This window comes from Salmo salar, chromosome ssa28 (assembly GCF_905237065.1).
Source record: "Salmo salar chromosome ssa28, Ssal_v3.1, whole genome shotgun sequence".
NCBI classification, from domain to species: domain Eukaryota; kingdom Metazoa; phylum Chordata; class Actinopteri; order Salmoniformes; family Salmonidae; genus Salmo; species Salmo salar.
Genome location: NC_059469.1, coordinates 15,216,660 through 15,235,714, shown reverse-complemented (window position 1 = coordinate 15,235,714; position 19,055 = coordinate 15,216,660). Strand labels below are relative to the sequence as shown.

Genomic DNA, 19,055 nt, shown 5'->3' with positions numbered 1-19,055 from the left:
TCCCAAATACAGGTGTGCCATACTCAAGAAGACTTGAGGCTGTAATCGCTGCCAAAGGTGCTTCAACAAAGTACTGAGTAAAAGGTCAGAATACTTGTGTAAATGTGACATTTCAGTTTTACATTTTCAATACAGCTGCAAAAAAAACCAAAAAAAATGTTTTTTTGCTTTGTCATTATGAGGTATTGTGTGTAGATTGATGAGGGGAAAAAACAATGAAATCCATTTTAGAATAAGTCTAATGTAACAAAATGTGGAAAAAGTCAAGGGGTCTGAATACCTCCCAAATGCACTGTACAGACCAATCCTCACATCCTTCCCAAAAAATCTATACTCTCCACCCCACCCCCCTCTAGCCACAGGTCTGAATACTTTCCCGAATGCACTGTATCCTGCTGAGAGAGGTTTTAGGGGGGAGTACAATGAAGTTGTCCCTAGACACATTTGACGTAGTACTGCATTTCTTTCCATCATGGTTAAGGCTAGGATTGGACGAGGATAACTTCTGGGCATGTTCAACCAGCACGGGGAGAAAACTGTTGTACTGCACCTGACTGTCAGAGGGTTTTGGGGGGGCAGGAGTGTAGTGTACCTTGCTGTGCTTGGATGGTTGGCAGGACACTCTCCAGCACAGTCAGAGATTTTCTATGATAATCAGCTTGGGCCTCTAAGAGCTGGGAACACAACAGAACATTGTGGAGGGGGGGGGGGGGGTGAGAGAGAGAGAGAGTGTGTCAATCATCAACAATGAGGACTTCAAAATAAACAGCTCACCCAGTCAATCTACAGCTGTGAACATTCCCACACATGCACACCCACCATTACATAGTAGCGGGCATAGTCCCCTTCCTTTGAGAAGAAACTGTACATGTCTGCAGCCAGTTGGTCCTGAGAGAGAGGAGCACAGACCAGAGATCATTACAACCAGATGACAGAAGAACCAGCTCTCAGAACCAGCTCTCAGAACTTACATTTCAAACTTAAAACACATCATCCATTTAATGATAAAACATCACATCAACAGTCATTTCCCTATGCCCGTTTTATTATTGACCTAAGTGGTGAGTGGCGAAGGGGTCTAAGGCATTGCATCTCAATGCAAGAGGCGTCACTACAGTCCCTGGTTCGAATCCAGGCTGCATCACATCCGGCCGTGATTGTGAGTCCCATAGGGCAGCGCACAATTGGCCCAGCGTCGTCCGGGTTTGGCCATCATTGTATATAAGAATTTGTTCTACACTGACTTGCCTATTTAAATAAAAGGTAAAATATATTTTTTATCCACCTCTCTGGTCTCCATTATATCAACATGGAATCAATGTATTTCAGGTGGCAGCTCTGTTAGTGTTAGCGGTGGGTATGGCCATTGGGCCTTCCACAGTGAATCAAATCTGTCTGCTGTTAACAGGGCCTGGTAGAGCTGTAGGGTTCGTAGGACTAAACAGGCTTGGAGAGTAGAGGAAGGAAAACACACAGCCATGTAGTTTCCTGGACAGATGACCTGACACACACCACTCCATACAAAAACAATACACTGAATCAGCAACATACACAGAGAGACCACATGCGCTCACAAACACGAGCGCCCACACACACACACACACACACACACACAGCTGACTGGGCATTCTTCCTAAAGCAAGCAGCCACAACGTCACTGAGGTTGGAATGTCCACTTCTGCTCTCATGTACAGTACCAGTCAAATGTTTGGACACACCTACTCATTCCAGGGTTTTTCTTTGTTTTTACTATGTTCTACATTGTAGAATAATAGTGAAGACATCAAAACTATGACAAAAAAGATATGTAATCATGTAACCAAAAAAGTGATAAACAAAATAAAATATATTTTATATTTGAGATTCTTCAAAGTAGCCACCCTTTGAGTGTGCAAAGCTGTCATTAATATGAAATATATTCTGACTTGTTTAACACTTTTTTGGTTACTACATGATTCCATGTGTGTAGCTCTCTTCACGACAACAGACACAGGTTGGTTCCTTGAAACGGGCGTTTATTGCATTGCACGTCTTTTTCTCCGATGCATCCACGTCACGCCGTGAGAACTATATGTTTGAATGAACACAGTAACGTTGATAAATTATAGAGTACTGAAACAAAGAAATACAAATGGCACTCGGCGCAACAATACAAATGGCGCTTGGCGCGACAATACAAATAGAACTTGGCGCGACAATAAACAAAGTTCTATAGGTTGAACAAAATACCTCGTTGGCTGCTTGTCCTGAAAAGAGGTTCTTGAATCCTTAAAGTCCCTCGAAAGTCCCTTTACTATCTTTCTTAGCCTCTGCCATCAACAATTATGACTCAGACTAAGATCTGCTTAAGTTAGATTGCACACAGTCAATTAACAAATTCCGTAGCAGTAACACAACAGAGAACGTTAGTTCCGGGATGGAACATAAAAACACAAACAATGGCCTAACGTTAATTTACCTGTTACATCACATTTAAATTCTTATCTATACATCAATAAATCATTTATTTATTTACTACATCAAATAAACCTTGAATTATGTATTAATCATGCATAGTGAACACAGCATCTATGTAACAACACTTACAATGTGTGTTATTTCATAGTGTTGTTCATAGTGTCTTCCCTATTATTCTACAACGTAGAAAATTGTAAAATAAATTAAAACCCTTGAATGAGTAGGTGTGTCCAAACTATTGATTTGACAGAAATACAGTACCAAACATTCCATATTTCAACTTCCTCTTCTGCGAGCAGTTAACATTCGGGATTGAGGTCTGTGATTTATCCTAATTCATATAGCAGACTGGACGTCCGACAAACTTACCTTGCAGAGTTCCATTTTGTTCATAGCTTCGTCCACCTCTTCTTTGAGCAGGTCTGCCTTGGCCGTCAGTGCTTGCGTGTTTGTTCCTGAGATTATTGACTTGGTTGCCTGCAACCACCTGGAAGGGGTAGACCACACACACAAGGTTAGAAATTTGTTATAAACTTCAGAAAACATGTCATAAGCACAATATAACATGAATAAAGGTGATACATGTACAGTTGAAGTCGGAAGTTTACATAACCTTAGGTTGGAGTCATTAAAACTATTTTTTCAACCACTCCACAAACTTCTTGTTAAACTATAGTTTTGGCAAGTCGGTTAGGACATCTACTTTGGAAAAATGACTTGTGTCATGCACAACAATTGTTAACAGACAGATTTCACTTACAATTCACTGTATCACAATTCCAGTGGGTCAGAAGTTTACATACACTAAGTTGACTGTGCCTTTAAACAGCTTGGAAAATTCCAGAAAATGTCATGGCTTTAGAAGCTTCTGATAGGCTAATTGACAATTTTAGTATTCCATATAATTGGAGGTGTACCTGTGGATGTATTTCAAGGCCTACCTTCAAACTCAGTGCCTCTTTGCTTGACATCATGGGAAAATCAAAAAAAAGAATTGTAGACCTCAAGTCTGGTTCATCCTTGGGAGAAATTTCCAAACGCCTGAAGGTACCACGGTCATCTGTACAAACAATAGTACGCAAGAATAAACACCATGGGACCACGCAGCCGTCATACCGCTCAGGAAGGAGACGCGTTCTGTCTCCTAGAGATGAATGTACTTTGGTGCGAAAAGTGCAAATCAACCCCAGAACAACAGCAAAGGAACTTGTGAAGATGCTGGAGGAAACAGGTACAAAAGTATCTATATCCACAGTAAAACGAGTCCTATATCGACATAACCTGACAGGCCGCTCAGCAAGGAAGAAGCCACGGCTCCAAACCCACCATAAAAAAGCCAGAATACGGTTTGCAACTGCACATGGGGACAAAGATCGTACTTTTTGGAGAAATGTCCTCTGGTCTGATGAAACAAAAATAGAACTGTTTGGCCATAATGACCGTCGTTATGTTTGGAGGAAAAAGGGGGAGGCTTGCAAGCCGAAGAACACCATCCCAACCGTGAAGCACAGGGGTGGCAGCATCATGTTGTGGGAGTGCTTTGCCTCAGAAGGGACTGGTGCACTTCACAAAATAAATGGCATCACGAGGCAGTAAAATGATGTGGATATATTGAAGCAACATCTCAAGACATTAGTCAGGAAGTTAAAGCTTGGTCGCAAATTGGTCTTCCAAATGGACAATGACCCCAAGCATACTTCCAAAGTTGTGGCAAAACGGCTTAAGGACAACAAAGTCAAGGTATTGGAGTGGCCATCACAAAGCCCTGACCTCAATCCTATAGAAAATGTGTGGGCAGAAATGAAAAGTGTGTGTGAGCAAGGAGGCTTACAAACCTGACTCAGTTACACCAGCTCTGTCAGGAGCAATGGGCCAAAATTCACCCAACTTATTGTGGGAAGCTTGTGGAAGGCTACCCGAAACGTTTGACCCAAGTTAAACAATTTTAAAGGCAATGCTACCAAATACAAATTGAGTGCATGTAAACTTCTGACCCACTGGGAATGTGATGAAAAATAAAAGCTGAAATAAATCATTCTCTACTATTATTCTGACATTTCACATTCTTAAAATAAAGTGGTGATCCTAACTGACCTAAGACAGGGAATTTTTACTAGGATTAAATGTCGGGAATTGTGAAAAACTGAGTTTAAATGTATTTGGCTAAGGTGTATGTAAACTTCCGACTTCAACTGTACGTAGGCTCACCTCGCTCTGGCAGAATCGTAGTCCAGCACTAGCTTGGCTAGCTGCTTCCTCTGTTTCAGGATGTTGGGAATGTCCACCTGAGAATATGGACAGATCACATGCATATTAATAAGGTATGGTACTTTTCCAAATACATATTGACTCAATGATTCTTTGATGCTGTGTTGGAGTAAGAATTTACTTATATATTGGATACTCTTGAGACCGGTTTGGATGAAATAAGGCACTAGCTAGATCTCTCCTTCTCACCTCTGCTAGCTGGTTGAGTGGGTCTAGGACATCCTTCTCTATCTGGACCTCGTGCTGCAGCAGCTCTGATGCCAGCCTGTTCTCTGCCTCCCCACACACCTCCATCATCTTCCTGTCAGGAGACCCATACACACAGGTCATTCAGACGCCACAGGAAGAGCCACCGGATAAGCAGTTAATTACTTTCCTTCAAATAATATAAATAATGACTGAGAACAGCAGAGAGGGCCATCTACATGTCGCATTCGTCACTAGTCTTCTTTGGCACCACCTTTCAAATTCATCATCCACACATCTTGCACAAATGTGTCAAATGAGAGATTGACCTTCTCCTAAAAGCAGACAGTAGCTAGTTTTCCATCCAAATGGTGACAGCGTTTCATTCTAAAATCAGCCATAAAAACAATATGGGCAATTTCCCACCAGAGATGTGTTTCCATCAAATTGACTTGTTGTGGATAAAAGGCTGTGTGTAATGACATACTGCACATAAAAATATATTTTGCGGTTAAATTCCCATGGACCGAATAAAAAATACAAGTTACATGGGTTTCCATGGCATTTAACTCTACTGATGGTTTTCGCACCAAAACAATGGGTGTTATATAGCGAGCCCACTCTGGTATTGGCACGTGTGCTCTTGCCAACAGCTCACAGATACAGTGCGGGTACAGACTACTAGATGAGATTATTAGGGACATAAGAGCAAGATCATTTTTATTTGTCAAACGGCAGCCAAGCATCGGTGATCATGTAACCAGAATAAGACACTCAATATTTATTGGAAAGGAGAATCAAGCTCATCACCGTGCACTTTCACCACCCTGTGAAGTACATCGTCATTTATTTAATCTGTAGCCTAATAAACTGCACGCTTTCCCAAGTCGTAGTGGGAGGACTAGAGGTCGACCGATTAATCGACAAGGCCGATTAATTAGGGCCGATTTCAAGTTATAACAATCGGTAATCTGCATTTTTGGACGCCGATTACATTGCAATCCATGTGGAGACTGAGTGGCAGGCTGACCACCTGTTACGCGAGTGCAGCAAGGAGCCAAGGTAAGTTGCTAGCTAGCACTAAACTTATCTTATAAAAAACAATCAATATTAACATAATCACTAGTTAACTACACATGGTTGATGATATTACTAGTTTATCTGGCTTGTCCTGCATATAATCGACGCGGTGCCTGTTAATTTATCATTGAATCACAGCCTACTTCGCCAAACGGGTGATGATTTAACAAGCTCATTCGCGAAAAAAGCACCGCCGTCGCACCAATGTACCTAACCATAAACATCAATGCCTTTCTTAAAATCAATACACAAGTATATATTTTTTTAAACCTGCATATTTAGTTAAAATAAATTCAAGTTATCAGGCAATATTAACTAGGGAAATTGTGTCACTTCTCTTGCGTTCTGTGCAAGCAGAGTCAGGGTATACGCAGCAGTTTGGGCCGCCTGCGAACTGTGTGAAGACCATTTCTTCCTAACAAAGACTAATTCATTTGCCAGAATTTTACATAATTATGACATAACATTAAAGGTTGTGCAATGTAACAGGAATATTTAGATTTAGGTTTGCCACCCGTTCGATAAAATACGGAACGGTTCCGTATTTCACTGAAAGAATAAACGTTTTGTTTTCGAAATTATAGTTTCCGGATTTGACCATAATAATGACCAAAGGCTCATATGTGTGTGTTTTATTATATTATAATTAAGTCTATGATTTAATATTTGATAGAGCAGTCTGACTGAGCGATGGTAGGCAGCAGCAAGCTCGTCAGCATTTCATTCAAACAATATTAGAACGTCCAATAGTCAAAGGTATATGAAATACAAATGGTATAGAGAGAAATAGTCCTATAATTCCTATAACTACAACCTAAAATTTCTTAACTGGGAATATTGAAGACTCATGTTAATAGGAACCACTAGCTTTCATATGTTCTCATGTTCTGAGCAAGGAACTTAAACATTAGCTTTTTTACATGGCACATATTGCACTTTTACTTTCTTCTTCAACATTGTGTTTTTGCATTAAACATGTTTCATTATTTATTTGAGACTAAATTGATTTTATTTATGTATTATATTAATTAATTATATTAAATAAAATAAAAAAAACAGGCGATTAATCGGTATTGGCCTTTTCTGGTCCTCCAATAATCGGTATCGGGAAAAAAAATCATAATCGGTCGATCCCTAAGGAGGACCACACGTCATCGCGTGACTCCAAGTTTACTTCGATATGATAGTTCTTATAGAAATATTTACGCATAAAAGCATTTCAACTGACATTTCTCACATAATTAACTTTACCTACACAAAAAGATCCCACCTTGTCTAGCGTATTTTGTTTTGATGACATTTGGAAAGTTAACGACAAATGTTCAGTTTCAATCAGGCCTGTCAAGACATTTTTTATCCAACATGTACTTTACTCCCATAAAAAGATCCGATGGACCCCTTGGTAGTAACAGTAAAATCAATGGGTAGCTTCAAGTCACAGTTTCTAGATCCTCTTGTTTGAGTGCCTGTCCATTTCTGTCACTGTCTTACCATGCGAACAAGGCAACGGTGTAGCTAGTGTTGTTACATGGAGGAACTGTCTGGCACACATCCTCATTATGTGGATACACACAACCACACTAAGCACTTCCTGATCCTCCACGAAAACAAAAAATGACAGAAAATACAGTCGACAATAATAATAATAATAATGCCAGTTTGTTAGCTCTGAAAACATAGCCCCACATTCTCCATCCCCCTGAGCAAGGCAGTTAACCCACTGTTCCCCGGGTGCCAAAGACGTGGATGTCGATTTAAGGCAGCCCCCCACCTCTCTGATTCAGAGGGGTTGGTTTAAATGCGGAAGACATATTTCAGTTGAAGGCATTCAGTTGTACAACTGACTAGGTATCCCCCTTTCCCCTCTCTAAGGTTCATCTGTTCCATATAACCAGTGTCAGACAAATGGTTGGTTGTCTAACCTGTCAATCACCCTCACTCACCCAATCAGAGACTCCTCTCCCAGCTGACTGCCGCCGTCCACCATGGCTTGAGACAGCGCCGTCAGAGGAAGCTTTTTCTGTGAGGTGTGTGAGAAAGAGGGAAGAGAGAGATGTATATATTTATTAGATACCACAGCTGAGGCACCAACAATTTACTCATTCTAAGGTCAACAAAATATTTCTGATTAGCTTTTTAGGGTTTCAGTGGAGAGTCAATTTCCACTGTCATGAAGTTGGACAATAAAGAATGGTAGAAAGAATAAGGATGTTACGGTTATTGCTGTGTTAATAGCTACAGTACTTTGACATACTGTAAAAACTAGATACAGTATGATGCCTTTTCATTCCTTTCTATTCTCAAAGCTGGAATGAAAAGCATGGAAGGAGGGATGAGCAAGGCTGGAAATGTAGCTATGAGAAAAGTAAAATGTGTGTTTTTACCTGACCATTTCCTGTGTAAAGGCGTGGTACGGACTGGCATTGACACAATTGTACATGTTGGATCATGAGAAGTAAACAAAAACAAACAAATTGCTGATATAGAATATTATTTTCAAGCGGGTGGAATAATCTAGTGTTAAATCGGGATAAGTGAAGATTCAGTGGGATATACATTTCCAGTCAAAAGTTTGGACACCTACTCATTCAAGGGTTTTTCTTTATTTGTACATTGTAGAATAATAGTGAAGACACCGAAAATATGAAATAACACATGGAGTCATGTAGTAACCCAAAAAGAGTTAAACAAATCAAAATATAATTTATATTCTTCAAAGTAGCCACCCTTTGCCTTGATAACATTTTTGCACACTCTTGGCATTCTCTCAACCAGCTTCATGAGATAGTCACCTGGAATGAATTTCAATTAACAGGTGTGCCTTGTTAATAGTTAATTTGTGGAATTTCTTTCCTTCTTAATGTGTTTGAGCCAATCAGTTGTATTGTGACAAGGTAGGGGTGGTATACAGAAGATAGCCCTATTTGGTAAAAGACCAAGTCCATATTATGGAAAGAACAACTCAAATAAGCAAAGAGAAACGACAGTCCATCATTACTTTAAGAAATGAAGGTCAGTCAATCCAGAAAGTTTCTTCAAGTGCAGTCACAGTAACCAATCAGCACTGTGATCAAACTGGCTCTCATGAGGACAGCCACAGCAAATGAAGACCAAGAGTTACCTCTGCTGCAGAGGATAAGTTCATTAGAGTCACCAGTCTCAGAAATTGCAGCCCAAATAAATGCTTCAGAGTTCAAGTAACAGACACATCTCAACATCAAGTATTCAGAGGAGACTGCGTGAATCAGGCCTTCATGGTGGAATTGCTGCAAAGAAACCACTACTAAAGGACACCAATAAGAAGAAGAGACTTGCTTGGGCCAAGAAACACAAGCAATGGACATTAGACCAGTGGAAATCTTGAGATATTGGTTCTAACCGCCGTATCTTTGTGAGACGCAGAGTAGGTGAACGGATGATCTCTGCATGTGTGTTTCCCATCGTGAAGTATGGAGGTGGTGTGATGGTGCTTTGCTGGTGACACTGTCAGTGATTTATTTAGAGTTCAACGCACACATAACCAGCATGGCTACCACAGCATTCTGCAGTGATACGCCATCCCATCTGGTTTGCGCTTAGTGGGACTATCAGTTGTTGTTCAACAGGACAATGACCCAACACACCTCCAGCCTGTGTAAGGGCTATTTGACCAAGAAGGAGAGAGATGGAGTGATCCATCAGATGATCTGGCCTCCACAATCACCCGACCTCAACCCAATTGAGATGGTTTGAACCACAGAGTGAAGGAAAAGCAGCCAACAAGTGCTCAGCATATGTGGGAACTTCATCAAGACTGTTGGAAAAGCATTCCAGGTGAAGCTGGTTGAGAGAATGCCAAGAGTGTGCAAAGCTGCCATCAAGGCAAAGGGTGGCTACTTTGAAGAATATAAAATTAGATTTTGTAAACATTTTTGGTTACTACATGATTCATTGTGTTATTTCATAGTTTTGATGTCTTCACTATTAAAAAAAGAAAAACCCTTGAATGAGCAGGTGTGTCCAAACTTTTGACTGGTACTGTAAATCATAAATATATATGTTAATATTTGATCTAGTAATTCAGACAATTTGGCCAGGAATAATGTTAATAATGTGTGGACTTACATGTCTCTTCTCTGCGTCGGTGCCAATGTGGCCCTGCAGACACGTGACCATCCTTTTGTGTGTATTGTGGGACACCACGCGCACCATCTCCATGCGCCGCTCAATCTGTGCACGAGAAGGGAGAAACACACATGACCACTTACATAGACAGACCTTTACTGTGAAGTAGCATACAACTCAGTGGTAAAGCAACTACAGCCTATAGACATGGGGAACTAGTTTCATAGAGGCAGTGTGTTGAATAAGTACACCCCTGTAAATGCATCGTTTTGTTGTTCATTGTGTAAAAAGGTTATGAATTCCTTATGTTCCGCACTGCTGTCACAGGCAAAGTTAACTCAACTCGTTGTTTATTTAAAAAATAATGTTGGTGGAGGAACTTTAATGCAGACAAAAGTTCCTGGGGTTAGGGACAATGAGTTGAAAAGTTATGCCTGTAGTTTATAACTGCCCTGATCCATCTTTCCCAGCCATTTTGGTCCTATGATAACTGTCTGTAGAATGAATGGTGTTGACGTCTTTCCACAGGTCACTATATTCCTCTAATCGCCCTCATTCCTGCCTGTTGACTGCTGTCTCATGGAAGTCCATTCAGATACATGGCCTGTTTTGATTAGTGGCCGGGGCTGGATGTCAAAGGTCAGGCATGATTGATACCGGCCGCTCCCAGCGGGGCAACACAGGAATGTTCTCTATGAAACGGATGACTCATCCGAAGCGTCTCCATGGAGACCGTAGCTGGGCTATGACTGCTGTTTGGAGAGTGAAAGGGCAGATTAATGCTCTCCCCTTGGAAGTTGTGATTTCAAGGCACTCTGAAGACAAGGCAGAAAACAACTTCATACTAGGCCATAAAAGACGGACCGCCTCGTCGATCTCCCAAATGAAGAGCTGATATACAGTGCATTCGGAAAGTATTCAGACCCCGTGACTTTTTCCACATTTTGTTACATTACAGCCTTGCTCTAAAATGGATTTTTAAAAATGTAAAAAATATTTGTCAATCAACCCACAATACTCCATAATGACAAAGCAAAAACAGGTTAAGAAATATCTGAAAATGTATAAAAGTAAAAAAACTAAAATATCTTATTTACATAAGTATTCAGACCATTTGCTATGAGACTCGAAATTGAGCTCCGGAGCATCCTGTTTCCATTGATCATCCTTGAGATGTTTCTACAACAACTTGGAGTCCACCTGTGGTAAATTCAATTGATTGGACATGATTTGGAAAGGCACACACCCGTCTATATATAAAAAGGTCCCACAGTTGACAGCGCATGTCAAAGCGAAAACCAAGCCATGAGGTCGAAGGAATTGTCCGTAGAGCTCCGAGACAGATCTGCAGAAAGGTACCAAAAATGTTCTGCAGCATTGAAAGTCCAAGAAGGCCAGATTGGTCTAGTGCTGCAGAGATGCTTGTCCTTCTGGAAGGTTCTCCCATCCCCACAGAGGAGCTCTGTCAAAATGACCACAGTGGCCTCCATCGTTCTTCAATGGAAGAAGTTTGGAACAACCAAGACTCTTCCTAGAGCTGGCCGCCAGCCTAACTGCACAATCGGGGGAGGGGCCTTGGTCAGGGAAGTGACCAAGAACCCAATGGTCATTTTGACAGAGCTCCTCTGTGGGGATGGGAGAACCTTCCACCTTCCGCAGCACTAGACCAATCAGGCCTTTATGGTAGAGTGGCCAGATGGAAGCCATTGCTCAGTAAAAGGCTCATGACAGCCCGCTTGGAGTTTGCCAAAAGGCACCTAAGGGATGCTCAGACCATGAGAAACAGGATCCTCTGGTCTGATGAAACCAAGATTAAAACTCTTTGGCCTGAATGCCAAGCGTCACGTCTGGAGGAAACATGGCACCATCCCTACGGTGAAGCATGGTGGTGGCAGCATCATAATGTGGAGATGTTTTTCAGTGGCAGGGACTGGGAGACTAGTCAGGATTGAGGAAAAGATGAACGGAGCAAAGTACAGAGAGATCCTTAATGAAAACCTGATCCAGAGCGCTCAGACCTCAGACTCGGGTGAAGGTTCACCTTCCAACAGGACAACCCTAAGCACACAGCCAAGACAACGCAGGAGTGGCTTCAGGACAAGTCTCTGAATGTCCCTGAGTGGCCCAGCCAGAACCCGATCAAACATCCCTGGATGACCTGAAAATAGTTGTGCAGAGACGTGCCCCGTCCAACCTGAGAACTTGCGAGGATCTGCAGAGAAGGGAGAAACTCACCACATACAGGTGTGCCAAGCTTGTAGCGTCATACACAAGAAGACTCTAGGATGTAATCGCTGCCAAAGGTGCTTCAACAAAATACTGAGGAAAGGGTCTGAATACTTGTTTTTTTTATTTTGAATACATTTGCAAACATTTCTAAAACGCTGTTTTTGCTTTGTCATGAGGTATTGGGTGTAGATTGTGGAGGGGAAAAAAACGATTGAATTAATTTTAGAATAAGGCTGTAACGTAACAAAATGTGGGAAAAGTCATACGTTCTGACTGCACTGTAAATGGTGAAACTGTATGGTATTTAACGCTTCTTTTGAGCATTGTTATGCCATTTATTGTCAGTTCAAAACTAGTGTCGGTTGTACCAACTTAGGTACAGAACATGCGCAGTGTGGAACACGCTTGAATTGCGTCCTACCTGACAGGTCGCTCCTACCAGGTGGCGTGGCGAGAATCTGTCTCCGCAACACGTGCTCTCACCACTGGTGTCCCCCAGGGCTCTGTTCTAGGCCCTCTCCTATTCTCGCTATACACCAAGTCACTTGGCTCTGTCATATCCTCACATGGTCTCTCCTATCATTGCTATGCAGACGACACACAATTAATCTTCTCCTTTCCCCCTTCTGATAACCAGGTGGCGAATCGCATCTCTGCATGTCTGGCAGACATATCAGTGTGGATGACGGATCACCACCTCAAGCTGAACCTCGACAAGACGGAGCTGCTTTTCCTCCCGGGGAAGGACTGCCCGTTCCATGATCTCGCCATCACGGTTGACAACTCCATTGTGTCCTCCTCCCAGAGTGCTAAGAACCTTGGCGTGACCCTGGACAACACCCTGTCGTTCTCCACTAACATCAAGGCGGTGACCCGATCCTGTAGGTTCATGCTCTACAACATTCGCAGAGTACGACCCTGCCTCACACAGGAAGTGGCGCAGGTCCTAATCCAGGCACTTGTCATCTCCCGTTTGGATTACTGCAACTCGCTGTTGGCTGGGCTCCCTGCCTGTGCCATTAAACCCCTACAACTCATCCAGAACGCCGCAGCCCGTCTGGTGTTCAACCTTCCCAAGTTCTCTCACATCACCCCGCTCCTCCGCTCTCTCCACTGGCTTCCAGTTGAAGCTCGCATCCGCTACAAGACCATGGTGCTTGCCTACGGAGCCGTGAGGGGAACGGCACCTCTGTACCTTCAGGCTCTGATCAGGCCCTACACCCAAACGAGGGCACTGCGCTCATCCACCTCTGGCCTGCTGGCCCCCCTACCTCTGAGGAAGCACAGTTCCCGCTCAGCCCAGTCAAAACTGTTCGCTGCTCTGGCACCCCTATGGTGGAACAAGCTCCCTCACGACGCCAGGACAGCGGAGTCAATCACCACCTTCCGGAGACACCTGAAACCCCACCTCTTTAAGGAATACCTGGGATAGGATAAAGTAATCCTTCTAACCCCCCCCCTAAAAGATTTAGATGCACTATTGTAAAGTGGTTGTTCCACTGGATATCATAAGGTGAATGCACCAATTTGTAAGTCGCTCTGGATAAGAGCGTCTGCTAAATGACTTAAATGTCAAATGTCTGTTTTTAAAAAGCTGGGGGGAGGGAGAAACAGATCAATGCCTTGGGAAGAGACGGAGCAGCCAGGGGACAGACAGACAGTGTCAGAACAGAAACAGAAACCATGGCAATTGTGTTCTAAAAACAGAAGTCTGGAATTCCACTGGCTGGAAGAGGACAGAGGAGATAGAGGTGTGCAGAGACTCTTTCCACCTCTCTCTCGCTCTCTCACGCGTCCTTCCCGACTCAAGGAGGCCCCTAGCATTCCCAAAACAGCTGTTATGACAGAAACTGTGTGGAGGGCGTCTCCTGCCTCTTCCACAAGCCCATGGCTTAAGGGGGAAAGTCATGTGTTCAAACTGGGCCCTGCTAGTACCTGGCACAGGAAAGGGAGATTCCTCTTACTGGAGTGGGAGATCCTGGGAATGTGTGTGTGTTTTGATTACATGGAGCTAGGGGTGCCACTGTGTTTCCCTTTTCCACCATATTCTTACACGCAGACACACACAAAAAAATAAATAAATAAATACCCCCACCACCCCCTAAATTAGACACAGAGACAAAGACTTCCCACACACAGCAAATGTTCCAGTGTTGAATCAACACTGAGGGTTAAAATTAAAACTGTTCCAGTGTCTATACGGACCCACACGTTTCAGTGTTAATTTAACACTGCTTAGTGCTGACGCTGTCACACCTCAGTGTAAGAAATTACCTGTGGTGTTAGTGTTTTAACACCGCATGGTGTAAAGCCTAATTTGTATATTTCTGTGGGATCCTGCCTTGCATTATCGAGTGAATTGTAGAGTAACCAACCATGACTGTATTTGTTAGTGACAGACCTAGTTGTTGAATTCATTCCTTTTAAGTCCTGTGGACTTCACCAAGTGAGTTCATAGGCAAATGTTAAAGATTTTACTCTGACAAATTGTACAAAACAATTGGAACACCTTAATATTGAGCTACACCCAGGGTTTCCGTTAGGAAAATGTGGCGCTGGACATTTGACAGGCAACATTTTAATTTTACTGATGTTTTAGAAATTTACTGGACCCATATGCATTGGGTGTGTAACCTGAGCATCCACCCACGGTGCTCAGTATGACAGAAATAACAGTTAAAATATGGTAATTCATATTAACAGAACATGGAAGTGGATGATGCAACGATGTGTCGTCCTTCTTACCGAATTCTGATGTGCACTTTGAACATGTTAGAATAACTGTCCTCATTTACTTTTCCTCAGCCAACAAGATGAGTAACGAGCAGCAAAATCACAAGCTTATGTCAATCTACTATAGTAGAAAAGTTTAGGCTATTCTATTGGTCAGATTGTCAAGAAAGAAATAGCCTATTCCAAACAGACTCTGGGACAGTTGGGGGACGATAGGTCCCAATATCATACAACCAGTAGGCCTAGATTACATATATAAAAAAAAGTTCATAAGCAATGAGTCTGATGAAACAGATCAGAACGTTTAGCTTAAAAATGTTGATAACCTATTATTTCTTCACATTATAAGCGCAGCAATGCACACAAGGCAATAAGCCACGCGTGAATGTTTGTTCCATAACGTAATTTGCGGGAAAACAGAGTTGTCAAAAGGGCACTGCACATGCAAGTGGCTTCATGTGACCGAGATGAAAATATCCATTAGAAATGTATGAAGAGTATGAATATAATACGCTACTTTGAAGCAAGGTAAGACATGCCTCATAAGATCTATTAAAATGTTCAGGTTTCAAACAATTAAGTATACAGTACCAGTCAAAAGTTTGGACACACCTACTCATTCAAGGGTTTTTCTTCATTTTTACTATTTTCTACATTGTAGAACACATAAATACAGTTCCGTATTTCATTGAAAGAAGAAACATTTTGTTTTCGAAATGATAGTTCCGGATTTGACCATATTAATGACCAAAGGCTCCTACTTGTGTGTTTATTATATAATTAAGTCTATGATTTGATAGAGCAGTCTGACTGAGCGGTTGTAGGCAGCAGCAGGCTCGTAAGCATTCATTCAAACTTTACTGCGTTTTCCAGCAGCTCTTAGCAATGCTTGATCACAGCGCTGTTTATGACTTCAAGCTTATCAACTCCTGAGATTAGGCTGGCAATACTAAAATGCCTATTAGAACATCCAATTGTCAAAGGTATATGTAATACAAGTGGTATAGAGAGAAATAGTCGACACGTCATAATTCCTACAATAACTACAACCTAAAACTTCTTAACTGGGAATATTGAACCACCAGCTTTCATATGTTCTGAGCAAGGAACTTAAACATTAGCTTTTTTACATGGCACATATTGCACTTTTACTGTCTTCTCCAACACTGTTTTTGCATTATTTAAACCAAATTGAGCATGTTTCATTATTTGAGACTAAATAGACTATGTATTATATTAAGTTAAAATAAGTGTTCATTCAGTATTGTTGTTACATATAAATAAACATTCGGCCAATTGATCGGTATCGGCTCCTTTTGGCCCGCTAATAATCGGTATCGGCGGTGAAAAATCATAATCGGTCGACCACTAGTCTGTAGTGACGCCTCTAGCACTGAGATGCAGTGGCTTAGACCGCTGCGCCACTCTGGAGCCCCGACATTAAGCATGTGGCATAGGAGTGGGATTCTATGTTCTCACATGCAAAAGTGATTGCTTTTGATGCTTTATCTGCCTTCCAAATGAAAACTAGTTAGAACTTTCTAACATACGGGTGGCAAACTATACCATGAAGTCCAAGGAACTGTCCATAGATCTCAGAGATGGAATGTTTAGAAGGCATACAACGGCTGTGCAGGTGCCTTGTTTGCACAGAGGGAGGGAGCTCCAGTCCCATTTTGTTCATGGTGCCATCCAGACTTGTTTTCTTTGCAAGAAACTTGTTTGCCAATGACAGTGAAGAAATGGCTCCCCTTGCCAACAAGGTTCTACAAGCCGCATCACCACATTGTCCGACACTAGCTCACCTGCTGCCCGATGTGGATATTTTCCCAGATATTGAAAGCCTTTCGGCATGTACAATTACACACGCTCTCACTGTGTTGTTGGGCCAGTAACCGAAAGGTTGCTGGATCAAATCCTGAGCTGACAAGGTAAAAAAAAATCTGTCGTTCTGCCCCTGAGCAAGACAGTTAACCCACTGTTCCCCAGGCGCCGAAGACGTGGATGTCAATTAAGGCAGCCCCCCGCACCTCTCTGATTCCGAGGGGTTGGGTTAAATGCAGATGACACATTTCAGTTGAATCCATTCAGTTGTACAACTGACTAGGTATCCCCCTTTCCCTTAGCCTACTCCAAGTAGGCCAGAGTAGACTGATAAGACTGCTTTGATTCAGTGGACTGAAATAAGGTACATACTAGAGGTCGACCGATTATGATTTTTCAACAACGATACCGATTATTGGATGTCCAAAAAAAAGCCTATGCCGATTAATCGGCTGAATAGTTTTTTTTGTTTTTTGTAATTGTATGTGTATATACACACACACACACTCGTTTGTAATAATGACAATTACAACAATACTGAATGAACAATAAACACTTATTTTAACTTAATATAATACATAAATAAAATCTATTTAGTCTCAAATAAATAATGACATTTTCAATTTGGTTTAAATAATGCAAAAACAAAGTGTTGGAGAAGAAAGTAAACGTGCAATATGTGCCATATAAAAAAGCTAATGTTTAAGTTCCTTGCTCAGAACATATGAAAGCTGGTGGTTCAATATTCCCAGTTCTTAAATATTCACAGTTAAGAAGTTTTAGGTTGTAGTTATTATAGGAATTATGACACGTCGACTATTTCTCTCCATACCATTTGTATTACATATACCTTTGACTATTGGATGTTCTAATAGGCATTTTAGTATTGCCAGCCTAATCTCAGGAGTTGATAAGCTTGAAGTCATAAACAGCGCTGTGATCAAGCATTGCTAAGAGCTGCTGGAAAACGCAGTAAAGTTTGAATGAATGCTTATGAGCCTGCTGCTGCCTACCACCGCTCAGTCAGACTGCTCTATCAAATATCAAATCATAGACTTAATTATATAATAAACACACAAATACGAGCCTTTGGTCATTAATATGGTCAAATCCGGAACTATCATTTTGAAAACAAAACGTTTATTCTTTCAGTGAAATAAGGAACCATTCCGCATTTTATCGAACGGGTGGCAACTCTAATTCTAAATATTGCTGTTACATTGCACAACCTTCAATGTTATGTCATAATTATGTAAAATTCTGGCAAATTAGTTCACAGTTCGCAATGAGCCAGGTGCCCCAAACTGTTACATATACCCTGACTCTGCTTGCACTGAACGCAAGAGAAGTGACACAATTTCCCTAGTTAATATTGCCTACTAACATGAATTTATTTTAACTAAATATGCAGGTTTAAAAATATATACTTCTGTGTACTGATTTTAAGGCATTGATGTTTATGCTTAGGTACATTTGTGCAAAGATTGTTCTTTTTTCGGCAATGCGCTTTTGTTAAATCATCACCCGTTTGGCGAAGTTGAAGTAGGCTGTGATTCGATGATAAATTAACAGGCACCGCATTGATTATACGCAACGCAGGACAAGCTAGTTAACTACACATGGTGGTTATCTACACAACTTACCTTGGCTCCTTGCATCCACAAGGTCCTTTTGACCCTGCACTCGCGTGGCAGGCTCACTCATAACAGGTGGCCACAGCCTGCCGCGCAGTTTCCTCGTGGATTGCAATGTAATTGGCCATAATCGGACTCCAAAAAAGGCTGATTACCCGATTGTTATGAAAACTTGAAAATCGACCCTAATTAAAAATGAGCCATACCGATTTAAATCGGTCGACCTCTAACAGCTACCTCAATTACTTCGTACTCACCGGTATATAGCCATGTTATTTTTACTAGGTTTTGTTATTCACTGTGTATTTATTGCTCATGTCACTATTTATATTTATCAAATATTTATTCATCTTTAATTCTGCATTGATGGAAATAGACCCGCAAGTAAGCATTTCACTGTTAGTCTACAGCTGTTTATGAAGCATGTGACACACATCTGATTTGTTTTTTTTTGTTAAGAGACATGGGTAAGGGGTTCTTCAGGTCCACTTCCCCAGGGCCAGACCAGACCTCAGCGTGTCTGCCTTCCTTTACCCACGG

General features: G+C 41.7%; 1 protein-coding gene across 6 annotated transcripts in view; it reads right to left on the bottom strand.

The window, feature by feature from the left end:
* The window catches only part of arhgap17a (Rho GTPase activating protein 17a), a 48,904-nt gene that overhangs the window by 14,840 nt on the left and 15,009 nt on the right, over positions 1-19,055 (bottom strand). For 4 of the 6 annotated variants that reach the window (XM_014179686.2, XM_014179690.2, XM_014179689.2 and 1 more), the window contains exons 3-10: positions 10,096-10,200; positions 8,376-8,408; positions 7,935-8,011; positions 4,915-5,026; positions 4,666-4,742; positions 2,827-2,944; positions 820-888; positions 593-674 (exon numbers count right to left, since the gene is read on the bottom strand). In XM_014179686.2, the coding sequence (XP_014035161.1) occupies positions 593-674; positions 820-888; positions 2,827-2,944; positions 4,666-4,742; positions 4,915-5,026; positions 7,935-8,011; positions 8,376-8,408; positions 10,096-10,200 (673 nt within the window). The remainder of the gene's footprint in view (positions 1-592; positions 675-819; positions 889-2,826; positions 2,945-4,665; positions 4,743-4,914; positions 5,027-7,934; positions 8,012-8,375; positions 8,409-10,095; positions 10,201-19,055) is intronic. The other 2 variants (XM_014179688.2, XM_045710435.1) reach the window with 1 other exon arrangement.